This window comes from Drosophila willistoni (assembly GCF_018902025.1).
Source record: "Drosophila willistoni isolate 14030-0811.24 chromosome XR unlocalized genomic scaffold, UCI_dwil_1.1 Seg105, whole genome shotgun sequence".
Taxonomy (NCBI): domain Eukaryota; kingdom Metazoa; phylum Arthropoda; class Insecta; order Diptera; family Drosophilidae; genus Drosophila; species Drosophila willistoni.
The window spans coordinates 73,869-86,782 of NW_025814054.1; the positions used below are offsets into that span (position 1 = coordinate 73,869).

A 12,914-nucleotide genomic window follows, 5' to 3' on the forward strand; every position below is an offset into this window, starting at 1 on the left:
GATATTGGGACTTCACACGTGATATATTTCTCCATTTTAAACCATTATCCTTGTTGTAACATCAAAAATGTTTTTTTTTTAAATATAGATAGGAAATATTTTTCTTACATGTATTAGCTTTAGTTATCTTGTGAAGTCCAAGGCCTTCTTTATAGTAATATTTTGTGCTAATATTTTAAAACACAAGTCCTACTCCGTCTACCGCCCCTTGTTTCTGAAAATCAAATATATTTGTCTATTGCTCTAATTTACAGTTATACCTTTATATCTAGTGCTTACAACGTCTACGTCCTCAATTATAATTTATAGACCATCAATGATACGTTTGATTTCTGCATTTGTTCAATAATAATTATTTTTAAAGAACTTACGAATTGTTGCGGACGTTACACACTTTGAGAATTGTTTCTTATAATAGAACGCCTTATAAACAAATGGTTTTTTTTTTGTTTACTTTAAGTGCAAAGCAAAAATTATTACTGTTAAACGAAAAGAACATTATTTTCCGTGACGAACGATACAAATAATATTTACGTTCAATGATCAAAGAGTTTCAAATATCTCAGAATACTTTAAGACATTTTTACTTGTAAGGGGATTCTTTATATTTTAGGTTGATAATATTTAAATTTTGTAGAGACTTGAAAAAATTTGTAGATGTATGTTTTGCTCTGCCATTTAAAAATGAAATTTTAAGATTGAATATGAAATAAATATTATTTAGGGCACACCAAAATTTTGATTTTAGTTTAAACTTTCTCGAATATGATCCTATTTGTAGTTACCGTTAGTTAAACAACTGTAATACGCTTAACAAATGATCCACAAATATCAATTTTACTGGGATATGCAAAAATCAATTTAAGAATGTTGAAGAAATTAATTAAATTATCTGTATAACAGATTGGAGGCGGATCTAGGGCTGTAAAAAGGGGGGAAATGTGCCCCTTAAAGTATGCAATAAGCAGCCCAGGAATGCGTCTTTTGTAGCATTCAAAGAACTTCTGGAATGTACTGTGCGTAAATAACAATCTTCGTAGCAAATATTGTTGATAGAGACTTTTTGAATAGTAAGACATACGAAAAGTTATACATTTGTTGAAAACAATAAATATTATGTTGCATACTTTAAGGGGCAAATTTCACCCATTTTACAGCCCTAGATCCTCCTATGTGTATATTCTGAAAATGTGTATTAAAAGATTAAGGATTGATAAACAAATGCAATTTTTGTGCATTAGTATGTTTTGAGTTAAAATATTTTTGGAAAGAGAATTGTTGATGCTTATGAAGTTAAAAAACAATGAATAAATTGAAAACATTTGTTTTTTAAACTTAATTGATTTTGCTTTTTATTTCGCATTCATTTTTAAATATATATTTATATATATATATTCCATATAAGAAAAAAACTATTATACATCCAAAATTATCATAATAATAAATAGAACTAAATTATACAAATATTACTAAGACAGCTTCCATCGTACATACAAATAATATATCATTCACATTTAATATAATCGTACTTATCAATGTGTATGTATGTATGTACACATATATGTATGTATATGCATACATATAGTATAGTATATATCCAATTTGTTAAATCATTTTGCCCTTTCACTTTCTATCCGTAACCATATCCCTTCCTCTTTCTCTCTCCCTCTCTTTCTTTCTATTAATTTATCGATCGTTACTATTTTTCTTTGACAACTTTTTGTTTTATGTTTTTTTTTGTTGTTGTTTCATTCATTTAGTGGCTTTTGCTTAGTTTCTTTCTTCACACACATTTTACAGGAAAATATTCTCTTTTTTGTTTTTATATTTATGTATTTTCATTTTCATTTTTTTTGTTGCTTTTTGTTTTGCTATGTTTTGCTTTTGTGTTGTACGTTTTAAAAAATTACACCATGAGATTATGACTAAACAAAAATTTTGGTTTTGCTGTGAGAATGTAGTAGAAGTCATTTATATGATTTGTGTTTTTCATTTTTTTTTTTTTTTTTAGTTTTTTTCAAGTTTTTTTGTTTTTTTTTTGTTCATCGGGTTGCGTTTCATTTTATCGTTATACACTGAGATTACTAGATCTATATTTATTCATTACAATTTCGGTTCATCTATCTCAATTTATTGCCTGCCGACTTTCGAATTTCCATTTTGAATATTTTGTGATTTTTTTCATTTCTTTTTTTTGTTTGTAATGCATTTGCTCCTCATAGGTATATAGGTTAGTTCTTTCTGGTTGTATTATAATACATTTACATACATTTAGTCGTATATTTTTTTGGAGAGGGGTTTCTGAAACGTTGAGTGCAGTTTTTTTCTCTTTATATTCTTTTTTTTACTTTTTGGCTCTTTTAGTTTTTGCTTTAGTTTTTCTTGTTTTCGGTTTTGGTAAATTTTCTTTCTTTGGCGCAGTTGACTAATTCCGACTTTCCTTTTTTTTTTGTTTTTTGTTTTTTTTTTTTTTTTTATTCTTTTTTTGGTTTGTTTGTTCATTTTGCTTGATCTTTACATATATATAGATATCACGAGAGTTCCTGAGAGAACTGTGTCTCCAGGGTGGGTCTAGTTCTAGTTGGGTTTCTGTTGGGATTGCGTATCGGTGGTCCTGGGCTGCCATAGCCCGCCGCATAAAGCTGCGGGCACGAGTCTTTTATGAGTTCCTGTGTCTCTCGCAGCTGCCTCTGTACCTGGGGAGCCAATCTCTGTACGCTTATGGCTGGCGGAAATTTGTATTCCGTTGCTGCTGGAGCAGGCTATAAAACAAAGCAAAGAAAACAGTTAGAGAAAATAGCTAAAAACAATTTAATGTTCAGATGTTTCATCGTTACTTATAATATACATACATACTCAAAAATGAACATTTTGAAATCATTATTGTAATGAGAAGTGTGTTCTAATTCGCCTAAAGGAAACACCTAGAAACTGGGCGGCAACAATTACAGCAGAATCCGCTTATAACGTCCGTCCAGTTATAGCGACTAAAGTTCAATGAGTGATTGGTTAGTCCCAATACAAACTTATATGAAAGGGACTCCGTCTTCCGGATATAACGACGAAAATCGTCGGTCCCTTGAGAGTCTTTATAACCAGATTCTACTGTAGTAGATTTTAGTCTAGGAATTGACAAAAATAGGTGAAATGGTTGTCCATGATGTATATATACTTGATCCGGAAGTGAAACCCCGTCGTATTATTCATGACCATCCATCTGTTTAAATTACTTTCACGTCTAAGTTTAAGCGCTATTAAGATGACACTTGAAGAGCATGAAAATTCAACGGATCGGGACACTATAACATAGAGAACATTACGAAAGCAGAGAAGAGAGCTAAAAGCTGCATAAATTGTGGAAAACGAATTTTTGGCTTGTGAAATTTAAATTTTTTTCTACGATCATTATTATTTCATTATTTGGGATTTACGAATTACGAACAACTTTAAATGTTATGAATCCCTTGATATTGCGAAAATCTGCTCAGTTTAAGCTATATTTTTACATACATACATATGTATATATGTATGTACATATGTATGTAGTTATCAAATCTCAAAATTCTAATCGGCTGATAGACTTGAGTATTAATAGCACAGTTCGACATGATTTTTGGTGACGTTAACTTGAGATCTACATACATATATATAATTCGGGTAAGCTGATTCTGAATATGAACTCAGTTTTTGCCCAACACGTTCAGATTTTGTAAAATCAGACGATATCATCAAAATAGTTACCCAAATGTATGCTACAGATTTTTTATTTACATTTTTACAGATTTTAGAATATTCTGTTTAAGGAAAAAAAGCCTTCGATTGGAAACATTACTAATAAACAATTTCTCAGATGCAAGAAAATTCTTCAACTATTTATAGCATACTTTTGGGGGTAAAATTTAACACATTTTAGAACTAATGTGTAAGATATTCTGCATTATAGCAAAGAAGTACCACTTTGATATTTTGTAAATTTATTATTAAATTATGTTTTTTATCTTAACAGGTTAAAATAATAATGTTTTTTTATAATATTATGTTGATATTATACAATAAAATATTGCAAATGCAGTTACTTTGAATAATTTCAACCCATTTTTTTCGAAAACCTGACGTGAGGGACAAAAACTAAGTACAGGGTACTTAAAACACTTTATCATAACCTCAAAAATGTCGGTGTGACATTTATCTATTATTATTTATTATTTCTAGAGAGTATAATCAACAGGAAGCAGTGGACTCTTTTGCCTGCTTTCTTTATCTCTAGCTGTACTGGGCGTCTAAACGTTTTGATTAAATAACAAGCACTAACTAACTTTAAACGACACAGGGAACGGATTTCTTGTAAAATCAAAGTAGGAGCAATTATGGTAATAACAACCAGAGAATGTAGAATATATGTATGTACATATCATGTGAAAAGAAGGTCTATGATTCCTCAAATACTTTGCTCATCCATTAGGCTATATAGTTCATATCGATTTGGTCAAGACTCACCTGCACCCCATGGATAATGTCGCCATAGTAGGCGCCTGGTGGTGGCTGCTGCTGTTGCTGCTGCATTTGCTGACTTTGGCCATGTGGAGCGGTTTGCAACTGCTGTTGTTGCAGTTGTGATGATTCGTGATACGTTTCAGAAGCATTCAGAGGGAGAGCGGATGTTGTGGCAGTGTTCGGCGGCGCTTGACCATAGTAGGCTAGCTGAAGGGCGCCGGCGCCGTTAAGGAAGCCAACTCCACCGGGTGGAGGCTGCATGTACTGTATGGCTGTTGCAGGTGGTGGAGGAGGTGGAGCAAGTGCACCAGCACCACCAGAGGATGAGCTAGTGACGACGGGTGTGGGTGAGCCGGTGTAAATAATCCGTTTAGGGCTTACACCGACACCAACTCCGGCGGGAAGAGATAGCAGGTATTGTTGTTGTTGTTGTTGGTAGAGTTGCTGCTGCTGGAGCTGGGCTAGCTGAGCAGCAGCAGCTGCTGTGGACGTATTGACAACGCTTGCCTCCAGTTGAGGCAGAAGAATGAGTTGTTGTTGTTGTTGTTGTTGCTGCTGCTGCTGCTGCTGTTGTTGTTGTTGTTGATGCTGCTGCTGTTGTTGTTGTTGCTGTTGCCGTCCCACCAAAACATGCTGGGGCAAATATTCCGTTGCCGTCGCAGAGGACGAGGGCTGCATCAGCAACTTAGTTTTCAGTGGCACCTGTTGCACCTGCACTTGAACCTGCCGTATAGGCGTTGTCTGAAGTGATCGGCTGGCCGTGGACGAGCATATCGAGGCGGTTATGCTTGCCGATTCCCAATGCTGTCGCAGGGCATTCAGTCGAGCCTCCTCCAAGGCGATTTCTGTCTCACTGCCAGAATCGTAATCGGGTCCCTCGTCAATCTTTCTATCGAGCATACGAAAGAAGTTCTGTTGGCTTGACGAGATTTCTCTGCAATAGCGAATTTTAATCAATCAATTGAAGGATATCGAGTAGAAATATACATAAAATATTACTTACTGGCTCTGCAGCAAAGATAGATTTTTGGCACGCAGCAGCGAAACAGCCACATCCTCCTCTGTATCTTGTATGTCCTTATTGCTTTGCTCTTCACACTCATCATGCTTTTCGCGTTCACGTTGTTGTTGCTGTGCCTTTTCGGCGTCCTCGATATGGCCTTCGTCCTCATCTGTTTCGGCATCTGAATCGGCTAGACATTGCAAAATGCCACAAGAGGAAAAAAACCACAAAATATGATACAACATGAGTTGGCAGAAAATTTGCAGTTTTCTTTTTTGTTTTTTTTTTTGGCAATGAAATCATCTTAAATTACATTCTCTGCGTTTAAGCTAAATTAAAGCAATATTTACATACATAAACATGTATTTGTGCGATTGAAAATTCCCGTCAATCAATATTTTTGTTGAAATCTAAAACTGTGTGAATATAAACATTTCTAACCAAGCTTGAAAAGTTTCATGGATTACACTAGTTTATACAAAAAATAATGACATTGCATGAAATAAAGACATGTTTACAATAATTTTAAGCTTAGGAACTCGATGATGAAATCTGTTTATTTATCGAGATATTCGCGTAAGGCTCTGAACTGGAAACTTGATTCAAACATTCCCAAAAATATCTGGTGAACCGTATTGATTCATTTTATTGTATGTTTATATGATTTAGGGTTTCGAATTTGTTTAAATTAGCCAGAAATGTGGATTAATTTGAGCGTAAGTAAATAAACTGGATTAGTGGTAATTGCATCAGCAAAAAATTTTTTGTCATTCCTATCATTACTATATAATACACTCACTAGATCTTGATGACGTTTGACCCAATTATTAGTCTCTTAGAGACTGACAAAGTTAATGATAAAAGTCACTGTGCTTGATATAGTGGACCGATCCTGCTGAGCCCGAGAAGTGCCCACGTGCGAAGTTTCAGCACTGCAAGGGTCTAGGAGGGAGTTTTTTCCACCGATATGGCTATATGATCGTGGCTTAAAGCTCACGGATATGGCTAATCGTGCCTATTCAGTAATCTATATACTTTATATGCTTCCTTCTATGCTTTATAATATACATACGATTCTGGCAAGGGTATAACAAATCGTTTGATGCAAAAATTTCAAATTTTTTGAATGAGCGAAAAAGAACTTTATAATTAATCTAGCAATATAAGTTTCAAGGCGAAGACTTAACACACACACACACGCACACACACAGCACAACACAACACAAAAAAAAATTAATGGATGACTTGGGGGGGAGTAGAAATTAAAATTAAAAATTTGGGTCGTTTATAAGTAATTTTTTTTTTTTTGGGAGCACAATGGCGCCTTTGTGTATGCTATACATTTTGCCTTTAACCCTTTTATACAAACACAAAGCGAAAGAAAGAGACAGAGAAGCGGGGGGGGGGCAAAGGACCACACCCGCCCCATCCCATTTTAGCAACAACAAGTTGCCCTTTTTAGCAGTTAATTATACATAAACACAGTAACAGTAACCAGCAAGGTAAAGAAGGCGCCCTTTCTTCTAACCAAAAGTATTTTAATATGCTCTAGGTTAGAACGAGAAAAAAATACAAGAAACATTATGTGTGTGTGTGTGTGTGTGTGGAGGAGGCCTATAAATTAGAATCAACAGTTATCCCTTTAAAGATCAACTGACTAGAGAGTTGACACAAATGTCTAGATTTACTTTTGATTTTATTATTATTAGGCCAATAAATGCCTTCTGCTTCTGCTAGTGACATATTAATCAATGATGATGTCCTCATTGTATGGAAACAGGTGGCCATACACACACAAGCACATACATACATACATATATTTATATACATACATATATTTATATACATAAATATACATATATATTTATGTGTGTGTGTGTGCAAGTGTATACATATAGTTTGGAGGTTTTATCAGACAAATTGATGTCGTCATGCGTGTAAGCTTTTGTTCATACATCCCCATCCCCTCTCTTTCACATTCTCTCTCCATCATGCTGCCCAAAAAGGTCCTGGTCCTAGTAGCTACTACTGTTACTGTGTGTTGCTAGTAATACTCACCATGTCCTCCTTTCTTGCCATTTGCTTTACTCTTCGATTTCCTGGGATATAAATGTATCTTGCTCTGTCCACAGCCCATCTTCCTCTTGAACTAGTGCGGCGGCTGCTGCTGCTGCTGGTGTCGCTGCTGCTGCTGCTGCTGCTTACGATATCTCAGTTGTTGTTATTATTAATTTGTTGCTCGACACGTTCTACGTGTTTTTCTTTTCTCTCTATCTATCTCTTGTTCGGTCTCTCTCTTTCTCTCTCTTTTTCTATGTTTCTATGACTGTATCTCTCTCTTTTTTTTTTGTATTTATTTATTTATTTGTTGTTGGTTTTTTTTTTGTTGTTGTTTTTTGTCGTCGACAATTTTTTCAATTTTCACTAATTTAACTATGTGTGTAAATTTAATTTATTTAATTTGTTGATGCTGCTGCTTGCGTACGTCGCTGCTGCTGTTGCCGTTGCTGCCGCTGCCTCTTTCGAAATGTTGTGATGCGTGTGGTGACCCCCACCTGCCACCCCTGATTTATCCATAGAGCGCGGGTGGGCTGGGGGTATGGATGGGAGGTTGTGCGAGCGAACGGAAATTACAGTTTTCTTGATGGCCCAACCACTTGTTTTTAGGCTTTTCGTTATTCGTGCTTGTTGTTTTTGTTATTGTTTTTGTTGGCTCTGCGTATCCTTGTATGCTATGGCTGGGAAATTCAATTTTTGTAAACAGGACAAACCTATAAAAGGGTTTGGTCTAGGGCTGCAGTAAAACAACGGTAAGCTCTCTCGTCGTTCTTAATAACAGTCCCTGCTGCTGCTCTCTCTCGCTTGTCTTGCTCTCTCTCTCTCTCATCTCTTATTTGAATGGCGCGCGCGCTTTTTGTTTCCTTCATTCAACACTGGCTTTTGCCCCTTTTTTCTTCTGTTTTGTTATTTTTTTGACAATTTAAACAAATAATAAACAACAACTACGTCGGCAGCGTAGCCAAAGAAAAGCACTTGAGTTGTATTCAATTATATATGCATATGTACATGCACACATACATAGATATATACAATATCTCAGGCAAAAGCTAAGTCATTTAACTCACTGGACATACTAAATAGACACCCACACAAACGCACACCACCCACACGCACACACACACACGGAGACAGGCGCGCGCCAAATAAATCGAAAGAGCGCATGCAGAAGAGAGAGAGAGGGTAGCCCAAGTATAAACAGGCGAGAGAGAGCCCAAGAGAACGAGACACATCCAAGGGAGCGTGTGCTAGCTGCGTGCGAAATTGATTTTTCTATTTATAAAAAAAAAACACACACACACACATACACAATCAAATATATAAATGTATATATATATATATATATACCTATATATATATTTATATATATGTATGTATTTATATATACAACAATATATCCGTTTCGGTTTTTATAAATTAAAATATGTTGTCGTTGTTGTTATTGTTGTTGTGCCTTTTTATTTTGGAAATTTAATTTTTGTTTTGCCGCCTGCCAAAAAAACATAATTTATGTTTTATTTATGATTTCCCTCCATTTGGCCGCAGACGTTTTTCCTCCTTTCAAAATTTTCTCTTTTCGGGTTTTCGCTGTGTAGTGTGTGTGTTTTTTTTCTTCTTGTTTTTTTTTTTTTTTTTTTAATGGAAACTTGTTTGATTTACCGCAAATTTATTTACAAATCGTTCGCGTTTTAAACACTAGCAAGGAACTTTCAATAACTTTTTATTGTTGTTAGATTTTTCGTTCTTTAATTATTTGATTTCAATCATTCGATGGAAACTGCGGAAAACTGTGTGTGTGTTTCTTCTTTTTTTTTGCCGAAATTTTTTCTTTCTCCTTTTTGCCTGTGCCGAGACGCGCGTTGTATGCTGAAATTTATGCTAGCTGACACTCCTCTTTGCCGAAATTTTTTCTTTCTCCTTTTTGCCTTGGGTAAATTCAATAGAGCCTTTTCATGTAGGTCACTTGATATTCAAATGTACATGTATATTATAACGGTTTTTCTTCGGATAAACCATTATTAATAATATGGGGTAATAATATTGTTTCGAACTTATAACGGTTTTTCTTCGGATAAGCCATTATTAATAATATGGGGTAATAATATTGTTTCGAACAAACGCCGTTTCGGTGGCACAATATTAATGGAGCTGTCGACGACTAAACAAAAGCGGAGTTGAATTAAAAGAAAAAAGTGAAAAAAGTGCATACCTTGAAAAATTGGTTTTCATGCCCGAAATGATCAGTTTAAAGATTTGAGTCAGCAATTATAGTACGTTTTTTCTTTAATTTTTGGTCAAAATCAAACACAACAAATCTCCACCCCAGACCTCACCACATACCTCAACACACGAAGACACGAAGAACCCTTCCATGTTTAAGCTACTATTTAACCTAATCCCACCTGTGTACATAATACACATACAGGGATGTATGTATATATATAACATAACCTTCCGATTTTTATAAACTTAGCTTGATATTGAGTCGATCGTCGTCATAAGAAAATGTTTTTCTATGGTCTAATCCGACTGCATCCGAAAAACATATGATATCTATCAAAATGTGGCTTAAACAGTCTAAGAATTAAATTTTAAAACAAGTATTGCTTTAATAATTTGGACAGAATGGGATTCGCCCATTGACAATATTTGCATAAAATAAATATCTTAGCATATTTTTATAAATTTCTATAAATATAACACATATATAAATATTTGCGTAAATGTTTATAAATATGGTGTCGCTAATTGTATTAGTGCAATTTATGATACAAAAGGTAATCAGACAATTTATGTTCCAGTTCGTTAAGGTATGACGTTATATACATATAGTGAATTTTGGTTTTCAAATCTAAGCGCACTTTATCTTCACTTTTTTGAATTCGCTTCGCTTTTCCGCTTCTTTTTTTTTTTTTGTTCTGTTAAAGTGCTTTTCGCTGTATAAAGTATCTAAGCTTTTGCGCAGTGCCGCCACAGGTTTTTTCATTTGGCGTTTATTTATACTCAAAACTGACATAAACCGTAAAATTTGGGTTGGGATGAACGGTGAATATGAAACACTTATAACAAATGTCACCATCCCGCTTCCGGAAACTTAGTTCTTATTGAAGAAGGAGAATATAACATTTTAAAATCGTAATATATACATAAACAATGGTCACCCATATATAAAAATAACACAGTTAATGTATTAATACAATAAATAAGGGCGGTCACTTTGAAAAATTAAAAATCTTTATAGAAACAAATATTTAATGGTACATAAAAAGACCAAGAAAAGCTTTTCACTCAATACCTATCGTTTGTAAAATTAAACAAATTATAGATATGTTAATTAAAAAATTCCAGGCTCGAATTCCCGGAAAATTTGTGTCAAGTGTTTCATATGCAGTTTGAACCCATTCTGAAATATACAAATGTACAAGTGGATTAAATAAAAAAATTGCGATCTGTCGTTTTTTAATTTTTGTTTTGATTTAATTATAAATAATAACTTGGCATAACGCATAACTTGGCTGCTTTTAGTCAAATTTTGTTTAAAAATGTTACGTTAATGGACATTAACAATAGATTTTAGTGCACCAAATTTAATTGCATTAGTAAAAAAATTGCCAAAATTTTTTTTTGATTTTTCCCCCCCCGTACATGGCAAAGTTTTTACACAAACAAAACCTACGCGCTAATTGAGTTTACATGCTAAATTTTATGTCTCTAGCTATTTTAGTCTTTAAGAGAATCTGTTTTGTTAGCTGCCCAACACCAAATTTGGTGAATTTATCGATTGAAATGATTGAGTAATCGATAACTTTTTTTTTTTTTTTTTTTTTTGTCATCACTAGCCACAGCAACCTTGCAAGTTGAAGCACATGTCATATCAGCGGCAAGACCGGAGAAGAGTGGTTGTGCCGGAGATGGATTTTCTAATTAAAAATAACTAATAAATTGGAACTTTCCGACTAAAACGTTTGTGCGTTTATAAACGTTTAAACTATTTAATCACATTAGTTTAAAAACTACGGTAGATTTTTTTTTTTTTTTTGCAGACTTTTATGTCTGTAGGTACGGCATTTGTTGTGCACTCATGTCATGTGGCATGGGAACAAGTACGCCGTTTTAACGTTTTATCTCAAACGTTTTGTCAAATTACAATCATGGGCCATAGATGGTAAATTTTTTCGGCTCACCACAGCCCATTTCTATTTCTTAATATCCGAATTTTGCCGCCCAAGAGCTTGAAAATGCGCTGCAAACTAGTCTCGATCTTTGGCCTCGGTTAGGTGTAGGAATTCTATGAGACAGGTGGCCTCACATAGCCATTTTATATCTTTTGCTTTCCAAACAAAATAAAGAAATAAAAATAAAAAAAAAGAAATGAATAATGATTCATCTTCCCGTTCTGAGCTTAGATCTGAATTCTGTCTAAATCCTGAAGACCGCTCCTAACCACCGATGGAATCTCTTTGCGTGTGACTTAAAATATATTTGTAGCAGTGTTTGTGCCGGGCTGGACAATTCTTCCTCAAACCATTATGTTTCCCTCGCCATGCTTTATTCCTGTGTTCTGAATTGGGAGCACCCATTATATTCCATGAAATTATTTTTTCCAATCTTTTTTTAGCTGACAGCTGACATGAGCGGATTTCGACGTGAAACTCCACTATTCAATTGTCGACAAAATTCGTGGATTCTTTTGGACGGTCGACACGAATGACCGAATATAGTCTTTAATATTTCTTTCAGTTTTTTGATATGTAAACTAAATTTTGTATGTTTTAAATTGGTATTACCAGCTTAATATTCATAATGAAATAATATTTGTTGTTAATTTGTCAAGTTACAAAAAGGGAAAAACCTGCGGATGTCCAAATAAATGTTGTGCGTTAATAAAAATTGATAGATTTGTTTTAAATTCCAAATATCGTTTACAGATAAGTTTAAAGATATTAAAAAATTGACCACATTTGAAATAAGTGCTTGAATAATCGATTGTTTTCATTTTTATTCGATTCATCGATTAATCGATTAAAATGATTGCATAATCGATAACTGTCTTTTTTGTCATCACTAGCCACAGCAGCCTTGCAAGTTGAAGCACATGTCACATAAGCAGCAAGACCGGTGAAGAGTGGTTGTGCCGGAGATGGATTTTTGAATTAAAAAGTACCAATAAGTTGGAACTTTCCGATTAAAGCGTTTATACGCTTAAACTATTTTGATTTAAATTTGATGCCTTACTGGCTCTAAATTACAGATTTTAATCATCATTTTTTTCTATGTCTGTCATGTCATGTACATACATACATACATACATACATATGTACATACATGTACAACATGTGGCATGGGAACAAGTACGCCG

General features: G+C 34.3%; 1 protein-coding gene across 1 annotated transcript; it reads right to left on the bottom strand.

Moving 5' to 3' along the window:
• Positions 1–2,489: 2,489 nt before the first annotated feature.
• LOC6645087 (putative uncharacterized protein DDB_G0271606) lies at positions 2,490–7,700 on the bottom strand. The gene is made up of 4 exons (XM_023177204.2): positions 7,556–7,700; positions 5,498–5,687; positions 4,498–5,428; positions 2,490–2,762 (listed from the first exon to the last, which is right to left on the bottom strand). The coding sequence occupies exons 1-4, from the start codon at positions 7,632–7,634 to the stop codon at positions 2,532–2,534; spliced, it is 1,431 nt and encodes a 476-aa protein (XP_023032972.1). The 5' UTR covers positions 7,635–7,700; the 3' UTR covers positions 2,490–2,531.
• Between the last annotated feature and the right edge of the window lie 5,214 nt (positions 7,701–12,914).